General features: G+C 54.7%; 4 protein-coding genes across 4 annotated transcripts; 3 read left to right on the forward strand and 1 right to left on the reverse strand.

Annotated features, from left to right (window-relative positions):
* Positions 1 to 84: 84 nt before the first annotated feature.
* P170DRAFT_398273 (proteasome regulatory particle base subunit RPN2) lies at positions 85 to 4056 on the forward strand (the record flags this gene model as incomplete). Its single annotated transcript, XM_024846219.1, has 5 exons — positions 85 to 456; positions 576 to 745; positions 819 to 1342; positions 1405 to 3672; positions 3751 to 4056. The coding sequence occupies exons 1-5, from the start codon at positions 317 to 319 to the stop codon at positions 4054 to 4056; spliced, it is 3408 nt and encodes a 1135-aa protein (XP_024709910.1). The 5' UTR covers positions 85 to 316.
* A 619-nt stretch (positions 4057 to 4675) lies between these two features.
* P170DRAFT_432233 (putative acyl-CoA dehydrogenase) lies at positions 4676 to 6914 on the forward strand. Its single transcript, XM_024848219.1, has 4 exons — positions 4676 to 5021; positions 5081 to 5346; positions 5423 to 6164; positions 6223 to 6914. Exons 1-4 carry the CDS (start codon positions 4895 to 4897, stop codon positions 6714 to 6716), a joined length of 1629 nt encoding a protein of 542 aa, XP_024709911.1. The 5' UTR covers positions 4676 to 4894; the 3' UTR covers positions 6717 to 6914.
* A 799-nt stretch (positions 6915 to 7713) lies between these two features.
* spt5 (transcription elongation factor spt5) lies at positions 7714 to 11101 on the forward strand (the record flags this gene model as incomplete). Its single annotated transcript, XM_024843644.1, has 5 exons — positions 7714 to 7815; positions 7871 to 8083; positions 8164 to 9644; positions 9704 to 10437; positions 10500 to 11101. The coding sequence occupies 5 exons, from the start codon at positions 7714 to 7716 to the stop codon at positions 11099 to 11101; spliced, it is 3132 nt and encodes a 1043-aa protein (XP_024709912.1).
* Positions 11102 to 12027: 926 nt separating this feature from the next.
* triA (putative mRNA capping nucleoside-triphosphatase) lies at positions 12028 to 14366 on the reverse strand (the record flags this gene model as incomplete). Its single annotated transcript, XM_024852704.1, has 3 exons — positions 12028 to 12198; positions 12276 to 12728; positions 12780 to 14366. The coding sequence occupies 3 exons, from the start codon at positions 14364 to 14366 to the stop codon at positions 12028 to 12030; spliced, it is 2211 nt and encodes a 736-aa protein (XP_024709913.1).
* Between the last annotated feature and the right edge of the window lie 197 nt (positions 14367 to 14563).

Consider the following 14563-nt stretch of genomic DNA (forward strand, 5'->3'; position numbering starts at 1 on the left):
CCATGCCATCATAGCGCACGTGACCCGTTCTAGGGGTTTCTGCAGGAACCACGGGAACCTTTCGACAGCTTCCATCGCCGTTGACGTGTGCCTCGCTGGTACAAGCTTCCTAGTATCTCCAACCCTCCATCCCCGTCACCATCGATCCGTTTTTGTTGTTTTCTTCTGTTATTTCATCGAACCCGCTTACATATTCCGCCCATCCGGCATTCCTTTTCACCCCAAGGCCTACCTGACTAAACTGGGCCGACTCGACCGTCAGAGCTTCGTGGAAGCTGTCGCCTCATCCCTCCAGCGATAGCACAATCCGTCAGAGATGGTTGGACTCGCTTCGGCCGCTGGCCTTGTCGGCTTCCTCTCTGAGCCAGACCCCGAGTTGCGTGTCTTCGCCTTGAAGACTCTGGATTCGCAGATCGATCTTCTATGGACGGAAGTCGTGGACGCCGTTCCGCAAATGTTGGTATCCCTCAATTTATCCGTCTTACCTATCCCACTGCCACTTTCGCGTTGTTTCCATCCCACTCATCCGCAGTATCCGACGATGCCTTCTTCAATACTAACCTGAGCACTTACAGAGAGGCGCTCTACGAAGATGAGTCTTTTCCCGAGCGCGAGCTTGCCGCCCTAGTTGCCGCCAAAGTTTACTACCACCTTCAAGAATACAATGAGAGCATGGTGTTCGCTCTTGGAGCTGGCAAGTTGTTTCAGCTGGACCAAGGTGGCGAGTTTGAGGAAACTATCATCGGTACGTGACTCATGCCCTACTGACTATTCGGAAATCTACCCGGGCTATTGGGCTGATGTGACGTATTCTCCAGCGAAATGTGTCGATACTTTCATCTCTCTCTCTGCTGCCCAAAAGCCTGCTGCAGGTGACCAGCCGCCCAACTTGAACACTGCGTTCCCCACCTCCGGCGAAGGAGCCACGAGTACATCCGCCAGCCTTACGTCCCCTATTACTCCATTCTCGCAGTCGGCGTTGCCGTCAAAGTCGTTGCTATCTCGTCAGGAAGTCCCCGGGATTGATTCGGCTTATCCGGGCGGTGATGATGCCAGCGTCAACCAGGTGGAGACACCGTTGGTTTTGCGCCGGGGTGTCCAGGGTCAGCTGCAGGCTATCGTCGAGCGCCTGTTCGAGCAGTGCTTCCAGCAGAAGCGCTACCGTCAGGTTATCGGAATTGCCATCGAAGCGAAGAGCTTGGATGTCCTTCGTAAGACCATCATCCGCGCCAGTGAGGACGAGAAGAAGCAGAACGGCGAATCTCGCCGAAGCGAGGAGCTCATGGAATACGTTCTCGACATCTGTATGGGTATTGTGCAGGAGCGCGCATTCCGCAACGAGGTAAGAATCTTCCCCCTCTCATGGAAACAGCAAACTCGATCTAAGCTAACCATGAACTCAAGATTCTGAAACTCATTCTTGACCTTCTCAACGAGATCCCCTCCCCCGATTACTTCTCGATCGCCAAATGTGTCGTCTACCTCAACGAACACTCCATGGCATCCGTCATTCTTCGCCAGTTGGTTGAGAAGGGTGATGCCCGGTCACTCGCCGTTGCCTACCAGATTTCTTTCGATTTGTATGATAACAGCACGCAAGAATTCCTTCAGAAGGTTCGGCAAGAAATTGCCGAGCTTGTGCCGGAGAAGGACGAGCCTGAGGCCGAGGCAAACCAGGGCACGACTGAGGATGAAAATGAGCCCAAGGAGTCCGATGCCCTACTCGGGGACCAGTCGAGTTCCGAACAACCCCGGTCTATCGGTGCCAACGATGACAAGAAACTCTCCTCCGAGACACACACGGCTTTCAAGAACATAATCGACATCCTTGACGGCATCAAGTCCATCCAATTAAATCTGGAGTTCTTGTACCGCAACAACAAGGCTGACATTGCGATCCTCAACAAGGTCCGTGACAGCCTGGAGGCCCGGAACTCGATCTTCCACACCGCAGTCACGCTATCGAATGCCTTCATGCACGCCGGTACCACCCACGACAAGTTCTTCCGAGACAACCTGGAATGGCTCGGCAAGGCTGTTAACTGGTCCAAGTTCACCGCGACGGCAGCTCTTGGTGTCATCCACCGTGGCAACCTGAGCCAGGGCCAGAAGCTCTTGCAGCCTTATCTGCCCCGGGAGCATATCGCCGGCGTCGGAGGATCGGGCTCTGTTTACAGTCAGGGTGGATCTCTTTACGCATTTGGTCTGATCTATGCCAACCACGGTGGAATGGCTGTGGACCTTATTCGGGACCACTTCAAGAAGGCTACCGAGGAGGTCGTTCAGCATGGTGGTGCTCTGGGTTTGGGTGTTGCGGGCATGGCAACTGGTGACGAAGGTATCTACGAGGATTTGCGAAACGTTCTCTACACTGATTCAGCACTCAATGGTGAGGCCGTCGGTCTTGCCATGGGTCTGGTCATGTTGGGTACTGGCAACCTGAAGGTGCTTGAGGATATGATCCAGTATGCCCATGATACCCAGCACGAGAAGATTGTTCGCGGTCTTGCGATGGGTATGGCCTTGATCATGTATGGTCGCCAAGAAGCTGCCGACGAGCTGATTAACGGTCTTCTGGGCGACCCTGACCCTACTCTTCGCTATGGTGGTATCATGACAATCGCTCTGGCCTACTGTGGCAGCAGTAGCAACAAGGCCGTCCGCAAACTCCTCCACGTCGCCGTTAGCGACGTCAACGATGACGTTCGACGTGTTGCCGTGCTGAGTTTGGGCTTCATCTTGTTCAGAAAGCACCAGAGCGTTCCCCGTATGGTGGAGCTGCTTTCCGAGTCCTACAACCCTCACGTGCGATACGGTGCCGCCATGGCCCTGGGTATCTCCTGTGCGGGCACCGGTCTGGACGAAGCGATCGATCTGCTCGAGCCCATGCTTAAGGACTCTACCGACTTCGTGAGACAGGGAGCTCTGATCGCCCTCGCCATGGTGCTGGTCCAGCAGAATGAGGCCATGAACCCTCGTGTGAGTAGCTTGCGCAAGGCTATGATGAAGATGATTGGGGATCGTCACGAGGATGCGATGGCCAAGTTTGGTTGTGCTGTGGCTCTTGGTATCATTGACGCTGGTGGCCGCAACTGCACTATCAGTCTGCAGACGCAGACCGGTAACCTCAACATGCCCGGCATCGTGGGAGCTGCCGTCTTCCTCCAGTACTGGTACTGGTTCCCTCTCACCCATTTCCTATCGCTCAGTTTCGCCCCTACGTCGGTGATCGGTGTGGACCAGAAGCTCGAGGTGCCGTTCTTCAAGTTCCACAGCAACACGAAGCCCAGCCTCTTCGACTACCCGCCCGAGCAGCAGGTGAAGACCGAAGAAGCGCCCGAGAAGGTCAAGACCGCCGTTCTGTCCACCACCGCGCAAGCCAAGCGTCGTGCTCAGCGTCGTGAGAAGCAACAGCGACGGGAGAGTATGGATCTCGACCAGACACCGACCACCCCCAAGGTCTCGGAACCCGCTGACCGAATGGAAACGGATGAGGCTGTCGCCAAGGGCGAAGAGGAGGCCAAGGACGGAGACAAGGAGGCTGCTGAAGGCCAGAAGAAGCGAGTCGAGCGCGAGAAGGTTGGATATGAGCTCGAAAATATGTCGAGAGTGCTTCCCGCTCAACTCAAGTATCTCACCTTCCCGGATCCCCGGTATGAGCCGGTCAAACGGGTACGTATACACTTCCCACCCCCTCCCCTTTCGTGTAGAACATAAATTCGACTGAGGTGCTGACTGTTATTCTAACAGCCTACCGGTGGAGTGGTGGTGGTCCTGGACAAGACGCCTGAGGAGTCGCGAGAGACGATCGAGATGAAGGCCAGCAAGGAAGTCAAGCAACCCGCTGCAGCGGCGGAGACGCTACAGGACCGACTGCAGGCCGCCATCGGGGCAGCCGCTCTTCAAACTCCTCAGCGCCCTGGTCAAACTGCCGGGGCGACTGCCGGAGCCGCTGCGGCTGCGGGTGTTTTGACTGCAGTGGACGAGGACCAAGAAGGTGGTGAGGAGGCCCCGGTACCGGAGGAGTTTGAGTATGAGTCGGACGGCGAAGAGTAGACGCCTACATTTTTGGTTGTATTACTAGATTATCTACGGATCTATGTCTTTTTCTTTTCTCCGGTCAACGCGGTGTCGCGATTGCCTCATGCCTCACGGGTTAATTGCCAGTGACGGATCCATATCTACATCGGATGGCATATATAAACATCACTGCTTCATTGTTTGATCCACAATCCGAGATTGTAGTCGCGTTCAAATGTAGATCAGGGACCAGATGGACCGAGCTGGATCAGCAGAGGATAATCCTACTAGCGTATTGCGGCGAATCCTAATGGCGGGACCTTTCTGCAGCAAATCAGGATTCTGACGATGACAATCCCTCCGCTGAAGTTCACATGCCGAACCCCGTATTCGATGCCTCAGGTTGCAGTCCTGGCAGGACGCGATGGATACACGTCACGTGGCTCCACGGCATCCTCGGCACTTGCCTGATCGGGGAGGGCCCGGCGTGAGCATGACGCAGTGAGCTCCGAATCCGCCAATCAGCGGCGGTTCAAAAGCCGGCGGATGACCTCCATCATCTGGCCGAGGTGTCCGGCACGTGAGTCCCTGGGGGTTCTCAAGGGCATGTGAAGAGAAATCGCCCGTTTGGGCTGTTATTCTCCGTCATGAATTCCGGGGGAAAGCCCGAAGCTCCCGTTGCTCCATAGTCGTATATCTATCCTTTCCCTCGCCCCCGTCTCTTCCCCCCTTTACCCCGGATTGTGTTCTTTATTAGTACCCTTTCCCTTTTGTCCCTAACTGTTCTTCCACCCGTCCCTGTCCTCGGCCTATATTTGTCAATTGCGCCAGGCTTTGTACTATCATTCCTTGATATTCTCCTATATTGCACAATATGTCGAAGACTTTTTCGAAAGACGACGTCGTGTCGCATAGCAAACCAGATAATCTCTGGGTTGTGATCGACGAGGATGTCTACGATCTGACAAGCTTCCAGGATGAACATCCCGGTGGTAAAAAGAGTATGTGACGAACTCATGATTGTCAGCGCGGTCTCTGGGTATTGACGATGATGGCGCAGTTCTCCAGCGAGTCGCCGGGAAAGACGCATCGAAACAATTCTGGAAGTATCACAACGAGGGTATTCTTAAGAAGTACAAGACCAAGCTGCAAGTCGGCTCGTTGGATAGCAAGAAGGCTGCCGCCGCTTCGGAGCCGGCGCCGGCGAAGGAGGCCCCTAAGCCTCAAGCAGCGCCCGTCGTCGATGTTTCTTCTGCTAAGTCATCGGACCCTCAGGAGCCCTATGGCGACCTAATCCCCTTTGCGGATCCTTCCTGGTACCAGGGTGTAAGTACCTCTGCGGGGTAGAATGAATCCGGTGCGTTAAAAGGTTCCAGTGGCTAATATGCTTTCCCACGAATAGCAACATTCTCCCTACTTCAATCAGACCCATGCCGCCCTGCGCGCAGAAGTGCGGCAATGGGTTGAGTCTGAGATCGAACCCTACGTGACCGAGTGGGATGAAGGCAAGAAGGTGCCGGACGAGATTTACAAGCAGATGGGAGAGAAAGGATATTTGGCGGGTCTGTTGGGTGTTAAGTATCCTGTCAACCACACTCCCCACCGGGTTCAATCGGTGGCCCCCGAGAATTGGGATCTCTTCCACGAGATGCTCCTTACCGACGAGCTGTCTCGGGCTGGTAGCGGTGGTCTGGTCTGGAACTTGATCGGTGGTTTCGGAATCGGTGGTCCGCCACTGGTCAAGTTCGGTAAGAAGCCTCTCGTCGATCGCATCCTGCCCGGCATCCTGTCTGGCGACAAGCGCATTTGTCTGGCCATCACCGAACCGGATGCCGGAAGTGATGTGGCCAACCTCACGTGCGAAGCCAAGCTGAGCCCTGATGGCAAGCACTACATTGTCAACGGTGAGAAGAAGTGGATCACCAACGGTGTCTGGTCGGACTATTTCACCACCGCTGTTCGGACCGGCGGGCCCGGCATGAACGGCATCAGCGTCCTTCTCATCGAGAGAGAGGCCGGTGGCGTGAGCACGAGGCGCATGGACTGCCAGGGTGTCTGGAGTAGTGGAACCACCTATGTCACGTTCGAGGACGTCAAGGTGCCTGTGGAGAACCTTATCGGAAAGGAAAACCAGGGTTTCAAGGGTAAGTGCTTCAGAAGTATCTCGAGTCCGACGTCGCGGTCACTAACACCTTGGGATAGTCATTATGACCAACTTCAACCATGAGCGTATTGGAATTGTCATCCAGTGTGTCCGGTTCGCTCGTGTGTGCTACGAGGAATCAGTCAAATATGCACACAAGCGTAGGACCTTCGGCAAGCGTCTCATCGACCACCCGGTCATCCGTATGAAGCTGGCCCACATGGCCCGCCAGATCGAAGCTACATACAACTGGTTGGAGAACACCATCTACCAATGTCAATGCATGGATGAGACCGAGGCCATGCTCAAGCTCGGTGGTGCGATTGCCGGCCTCAAGGCCCAGTCCACCGCTACGTTCGAGTTCTGTGCGCGCGAGGCCAGTCAGATCTTCGGTGGCCTAAGTTACAGCCGGGGTGGACAGGGTGGCAAGGTGGAGCGACTGTACCGTGATGTCCGAGCCTACGCAATCCCCGGAGGAAGCGAGGAGATCATGCTGGACCTGAGTATGCGCCAGAGTTTGCGTGTGCACAAGATGTTCGGCATGAAGCTGTAAATATTGATATCCACCATTTTGCTTTTGGGTTTCTTCCCCTTTCTATGTGACTATGATTTTGGGGTGTATAGAGCTTGCGACCAGGATTGCAATACTCCGGACCTTTTTCTTTATCGGAGTATGGCGGTGTATCATATCTTGAGATTTCTTCCATCTATTCCATTTAAATTGTCTGGATTTCAGGAATCAAACTTTTGCTATATGGGCTTTTACCAGCAGCGAATTAAATAACCGGGGATATTCGCCTCGCAGTGTAGTAACATGGACACACATCGGATATTATGTTTCAAACAGAAAGCGAAAATGGCACATGTACTTGGAAATCTTTGGATTCCATGAAGCACTGCGCAGAATAAGTGAAGAACCGAAGAACCTCGTCTGTTGCGGGCCGCATAAGACGAGGCACTCCGGGAGCGCACACGGACCACGTGCGCAGCCCATGGATCTTTCCTTCTGCGACGTCCTTTTCCAAGCTCCGCAGCACTCTCAAACCTTCCCCTATCCCTCCTTTTACATTGCGGTGTTGGTGTTGCTTGGGTCCATATATAGGACGTGCAAACTGCCACCCTTTTCATTTAACTCACTTTGTTCTCAATCCTTTCACCAGTTCCATTGTCTTGTCGCGGTCGCGGACTCGGCGAACCACCCGGACAAAGGCCGCCCGCCTCTCTGGCCGAATCCATATCCAGTCGGCGGAGCATTCGTTTCCTGAAATTTTCCATCGCTTGTCCTGCCACCTCTTGTCTCCTGCTGGTCAGATAAGGTACTTACCTGGACCTCTCCCCCTTGACTTACTGGCATTGGCACCTTTTCTGCTCGGTCGATCCGTGGTTTAGCAAGCCAGGCATGTTAAGAGTGAGCTAACTTACCTGTCTTCTCTCTCACGTATACAGTTCAGATCTGTCTTCGTTTAACAACGCATCATCTACGCACTTCTTTCCGTCTGAAGTTTCAAATTCCGATAGCCCATCGCCTCACCAAATTCTGATAAAGAAAAATGTCGCGTAACGTCGTGGACCAGGACTTCGGCTCTGAAGAGGAGGATGATGACTTCAACCCTGTGGCTGCCAACGATTCCGACGATGAGGGTGGATCCAAGGTTTGTTGTCATCGGATAGCAAGTTCGGGATTGTGCTGACGACAGGGCCACACAGCCGACGTATCAGAACCACCACGATGACGACGACGAAGATGACGTGAAAGCTGGACGGCCGAATCGCGGCGAGGACAACTCGCGAGCAAGACACCAGGTTGAGGATGACGACGACGAGGAAGAAGAAGGCGAAAACCAGGAGGGCGAGGATGATGACGGGGATGAGGAAGAGGAAGAAGATGAAGAGGATGAGGACGATGAGGATGCCGTATCCGTGAGTGATATTCTGACGCGCTCGGGAACCCTTGTCGAGGTAATGTGGGAGACGCTGACCCTTTGTTCGTCTTGATTTAGGGTCGTCCACGGAAGCGAAGAAGACAACGAGCTGTTCACACCTTCATTGATTATGAGGCTGGTGTCGACGAGGACGAAGATGAGGCTGAAGACGAGGAGGATGAGATGGCCGAATTCGGTGGCGAGATGCATCCTGACGATATGGACGCCCTACCAGTCGGCGCTGAGACTGATGATCGCCGCCATCGCCAACTCGATCGCCAACGTGAACTCGAGGCTAGCATGGATGCCGAAAAGCAGGCGCAGATGCTCAAGGAACGTTATGGTCGGAAGAACGCTGCCGCCTCCGATTCAGTCGTCGTTCCTAAACGATTGCTCCTTCCGAGTGTTGAGGACCCAAGCATCTGGGGTGTCCGATGCAAACCGGGCAAGGAACGTGAAGTTGTGTTTGCACTTCAGAAGCGGATCGAAGAGCGACCTCCGGGATCCCGTAATCCGATTAAGATCATGTCGGCCTTTGAGCGCGGGGGTGCCATGAGCGGATACCTTTATGTGGAGGCTCGCCGACAAGCCGACGTCATGGATGCTCTGCAGGATATGAGCAACGTCTACCCGCGGTCCAAGGTCATCCTAGTTCCGGTGCGGGAGATGCCAGATCTATTGCGAGTTCAGAAGTCAGAAGAGCTCACCCCTGGAGGATGGGTTCGGATCAAGCGCGGCAAGTACCAGAATGATTTGGCCCAGATCGAGGAAGTTGAAACGAACGGTCTTGCCGTAACTGTGCGCCTGGTTCCGCGACTTGACTATGGAATGAACGAAGATACCGGTGCACCGATGGTTGATCCCAAGCGGAAGCGTCCCGGCGCGAATCCCGCTGTTGCTCGCCCTCCCCAACGTCTGTTCAGCGAAGCCGAAGCCAAGAAAAAGCATGGGAAATATCTCTCTGCGACGTCTGGTCTTGGTGGTAAATCGTGGAACTACCTTGGCGAGACCTACGTCGATGGGTTCATGATCAAGGACATGAAGGTGCAGCATTTGATTACGAAGAATGTCAACCCTCGACTAGAGGAAGTGACTATGTTTGCCCGAGGCTCGGAAGACGGAACCGCCAACTTAGATCTTGCATCTCTGGCTGAGACACTCAAGAACTCGACTGCCGAAGATTCATACCTCCCCGGAGACCCGGTCGAGGTGTTCCGAGGTGAGCAACAAGGCTTGGTTGGTCGCACGATTTCTACCCGAGGAGAAATTGTCACTTTGCAGGTCACAGATGGTGTTCTGAGGGGTCAAAGCATTGATGCACCCGTAAAATCTCTTCGAAAGCGCTTCAGAGAGGGTGATCATGTCAAAGTCATTGGCGGCAGCAGGTATCAAGACGAACTGGGCATGGTGGTGCAGGTCAAGGACGATACCGTGACATTGCTCAGCGACATGAGTATGCAAGAGATCACCGTGTTCAGTAAGGATCTCCGGCTGTCGGCTGAAACGGGCGTCGATGGAAAGCTGGGCATGTTCGATGTCCATGATCTCGTCCAACTAGAGTAAGTCGGCCCCTAGCTGAGGTGCCAGTCTTCTGATTAGTATGCTAACTACGGCCTAGCGCTGCTACCGTTGGTTGTATCGTCAAGGTTGATCGGGAATCGTTACGGGTTCTGGATCAGAACGGCTCTCTTCGTACAATCCTCCCCACCCAAGTTACCAACAAGATCACCCCCCGTCGAGACGCCGTTGCTACCGACCGTAATGGCGCGGAAATCCGCCATGGAGATACGGTCCGTGAGCTTTACGGAGAACAGAGAAACGGCGTGATTCTTCATATTCATCGCTCGTTCCTGTTCCTACATAACAAGGCTCAGGCCGAGAATTCTGGCATTGTCGTGGTGCGCACGACGAATGTTGTTACCGTGTCTGCCAAGGGAGGCCGATCCTCGGGACCCGATCTTTCGAAGATGAATCCGGCCCTAATGGGCAAAGGTATGCCCGGTGGCGGTGGCATGGGACCCCCCAAGAGCTTTGGGCGAGACCGGATGATTGGAAAGACGGTCATGGTCCGCAAGGGCCCCTTCAAGGGTCTCGTGGGTATCGTCAAGGATGCCACGGATCTTCAAGCGCGTGTGGAACTCCACTCCAAGAACAAGCTGGTGTCTATTCCGAAGGAAATCCTAGTCGTCAAAGACCCAGTCACCGGCCAGACAGTGGAGATGGGGCGCGGCAGGGGAGGAGGCCGCGTTCCATCAGCAGCTCCGCCATCTAGCTGGCATGGTGGTCGTACACCGATGGGTGCTATGGATTCATCCAGAACGCCTGCCTGGGGAGGTGCATCCTCAGCTCGCAGTAAGTTAAGCCTTCTCCTCGTTTACATATTTGAGATACTGAGATAAGTTTCTTTTGTTCAGCCCCGGCTTGGTCTGGTATGGGTGGATCTCGCACGCCCGCATGGAAAAACGACGGATCGCGCACCTCCAACCCTTACGACGGTAGTCGCACGGCCTATGGCGGAGGAGGCCTCGGATCTCGCACGCCTGCCTGGAATGCCGGTGCTCGAACACCGTACGGGGACTCGGGATCTGGATCCAGCGGATTCGATGCCTTTGCCGCAGGATCTAGGACTCCGGCCTGGGGCGCACAGAACGCCGGCAATCGCACGCCAGCCTGGTCCGCCGGGGCCACGGCCAGCAACGGTAACAGGGGCTACGATGCCCCCACCCCCGGTGGAATGTATTCCGCCCCGACTCCGGGAGCCTACGGTTCCGCTCCGACCCCTGGCGCTTCAGCCCCTACGCCTGGAGCCTGGGCAGACAGCGCACCGACGCCGGGAGCCTTCAACGCTCCCACGCCTGGCGGCCCGTCCAAGCGAGGCGCATATGACGCACCCACGCCAGCCGCATTCGACGCACCCACACCGGCCATGGGCGGGGTCTCCACGCCCGGGGCAGGCGCATACGGAGATGCTGATGACGGGGGACCGCGCTACGACGATGCAACTCCTAGTCCTTGAGCAAACACGGGGCAAAGAACCGAGGTTGCAGAAATTCCAAAGCTGTGGAGATGAGGAGAAATATAGCCAAAAGGAAACCAGGTTAACGTATTCCATTTTACTCGCATGTTTTTTAATCAGATAAATACAGGCATGGTTAGTCGGTCGTCTTTGTACTTATGTATTATTTTTGTGGCATTTATGACATCATCCATTCATCGACTGTTCTACCAAATAGTACGTTCCTTAACCTATTTTACCCACTTGATCAGCATTCCAAGTCAATCATTCCCTCGAGCCCTCACATCCCAGACCACCAAACTACGTGAACTAAAGAGAAGAGAAAAAAATGGTAATAGTAGATCACATTGCACATAATACACATTCATACAACTGCCTAGAGCTCAATATCGATCGATAATACAAGGTGAAAAAGAACCCTCTCCAGGCTTTAACGGAAAAAAAAAGATAAACACAATCGACATAACGCATCAAACTGACCTCGAAAAGTTCCATTTCTTCCCCACCACTCGCCTGAGTAGGTAGGTATATACCCAGAGAAGAAACGAAAACGAAAAATGAAAAAGAAAAGAAAAAGAAAAAGAAAAAACAAAGGGACATCATGCCATAAGTATGTGATCAATCAATCCATGACTTAACTAGGTAGGTAGGTAGGTACCATCGGTCTTCCATCTATGGGTCCGAATTTTGACGGAACAGAGAGAAGAGCCATAAAGAAGACAACAGAAAAAAAGGGAAGTTCATACATTACATTCACAGGGGCCTCTATCTGACGCGGCCACTGGACAGAGAAGATCAGAAGGGTGATAAAAAAAATGGAGGAGACAGAAGAAGAGGTAGATTATGGACAGAAACATCAAAAGGTAGATAAAAATGGGGTTGACAGGAATTTTCGAATGGAGATTGATTTGACAACGTCGCTGATATCACGGTGGGACCGCTCTTGCCAACACGCGAATATTATCCACGAAGCCCTTGACCAAGTCCTCGTACTGATTTGAAGGGTCGCCGGACATGGCGAGTTGACCTTGACGGCGGATCTCGGCGGCGGAGCATTCGATCTCGAGTTCATGTTCGAATTCACCTTTTACTGGGGGCTAGATGGGGGAGCAAACGACGTCAGTGGTCATCGATGGGAAGAAAAAAACGAAGGGTGGACATGGTAGAAGCATACCTCGGATTTGGCGACTTGCGTTAGATCGATTTGATAGGCTAGATGCCGATAGCTCATTCGATCCTTGTTACGGTCGCCGCCGCGCCCGCCTCGACTACCATCGAGCACGGTAAGATTAGAGACATCGCCTTCATAACTCATTTCCAGATTGACACTGATACGCCAATCGACACAGGTGTTTGGACTGAACACGTCAAGATCGGCAATTCGGCATTTGACAATTTTCGCGAGCACTTCACCCGTTCGCTGGTCGACGGTGACCCGAACTCTGGGCTTGTGACGGGGGTTGAGGTTCTGTCGGATAACAGGAGAAAGTTCACTAGGCGACACTTCATAGAAGGTGTCCCGTTCCTTTTTATGTGCGTATGACAACGGGACTCGGTCGGGTTTGGTCTGCGGCATGGACAGTTTCACTGCTTCATTCAGGAAATTATTCATCGCTCGATGTTGCGCCTGGAAGAATTGGTTAGCCGTGACGCTGAAGATGGAAGGCTGACTACGTACCACTGTCATCGTGCTCTCGAAGGCGGTCCGCAGGCGCGTGTTCTTCTTATCGACCACGCTTTCCGTCTGGATTGGAAGATGAAGCCTCTCGTTTCGATCCATATCGACCAGCTGACCCATCTTGGCTTCCACCTCAATAATTGCTCCCTGGCCCGCTGCCGATGTCCCCGCGGGAGCGGCAACGGCATCGTTTCGCAGGACAACGTGTTGGAACAAGAAATCACAGACCGTTTTGGTGATTTCTTCGTACGGCACGATTCCTTTTATCGACGGCTCCCAGGGCCCCAGACTGCCCGTCTGAGCTGCCTGGGCCGGCTGGGCCGGCTGGGGAGACTCTGGAGGTTGACTTGGGGCGGGAGGACCGTTGACTGGCGGCGTCTCGGCCTCCGGTTTGGCTGGCAAAGACGAGTCAACTGCAGCGGTAGAAGCCTGAGTAGACACAGACTGCTGGCGCAGATTCCACGGATTCTGTGCCGAGTCCCGGGCGTCCTTCGGGATAGGGGGTAGTCGGTTCGGGATCATCGGACATCTTCCTTTGGTGCGCACAGATCGTTGAGCGAAGATAGGCGGCTCGTTATACCTTCGTCGCTTCACCTTGGGGCCGGTCGGGCTGACCGCAGCCACACGTGGTTGTCTGTCTGTTGATGCCATCGGCGCCGATCGCGCCTCTTCTACCAGAAGACCATCGCGCGTCACCGATGCACGAGTCGATGGAGAACTATTTATGTGAGTCGCAGGCGGCCCGACGCTCGAGCTCTGCACGCTGGACCGGCGTTCCCTTGCCGCGAAACCATTTTCCACGGCCATAGGTTGCGGCGCGGCCGTCTGATCCGGATATGCGCCGACTACGCTTCCCTGTCGAGAATGCGGCGGAAGAGCCGTCTTCGGGCTCACGCTTTCGTCGGAAGTCCTCCGGTCCATTGAAGCCGATGACTGCCGGGGGGTATATTCCATGGGGCCCGAGTCCTGCCGCGAGATGCGGTGGACCGTATTCGGGGACATGTGAGCCGGCGCATCACTTCCCACCCACGGACTCGACGCTGGGTGAGAATGGGATTCCCGGCCCGACGATAAGGGACGGCCGGAGGGGGGCGTGTGTCGAGGATACGGCGCAGCAGCAGACGCGGTGGCAGCAGAGCCCCGAGGGGTCACAGGCATCGACGCCTGCGCGGAGGCTTGCTGAGGGGGGTACGCTTGAGGACCACCTGCGGGAGGGCTTTCTCTGAGATGGGATGAGTAGGTGGGGGAGAAAAGAGGGTTCGTAACGGACTGAATGGAGTGCGAACGCTGCTGCGCGTAGACAGGGGACTGCTGCTGGGGGGGAAGGTTGTAGGGGCCGGGCGCGCCGAATGAGTCACGCGACGCGGAGGAGCCATACGGAGCGGGATGAGAAGGTTGGTATTGGTAAGGCGATTGAAGAGAGCCGTAAGACGAGGAGCGCTCGGGAGAGCCGTGAGGATACGCGGGAGGATAGGAGGAAGAGGGCGACGTTGACGGCGCAGTCTGGTCGCGGGGAGGATAGGCGGGTTCGGCCGGCTTCGAGGACGAGGCGGCCGCATCGTTGTTCATGATCGTGCGTAAATCCATGGCGATTGGATATGCGACTCGCGGGGGAGAACTGGATTAATTGGATCGAAGGAACGTGCAGTCCGGGGGGAAGGAGCTTGGAGCTAGAGAGACCGGTCGATGGACCCCTGGGGACAGAAGGACGAGCGATTGCAAGGAGCGATAGCGTTCACGGCATGGAGGGGGTTGCGACCGGATGCTGGGATGGGCGAGAATAA

The sequence above is a fragment of the Aspergillus steynii genome (genome assembly GCF_002849105.1).
Source record: "Aspergillus steynii IBT 23096 chromosome Unknown P170scaffold_1, whole genome shotgun sequence".
Classification (NCBI taxonomy): domain Eukaryota; kingdom Fungi; phylum Ascomycota; class Eurotiomycetes; order Eurotiales; family Aspergillaceae; genus Aspergillus; species Aspergillus steynii.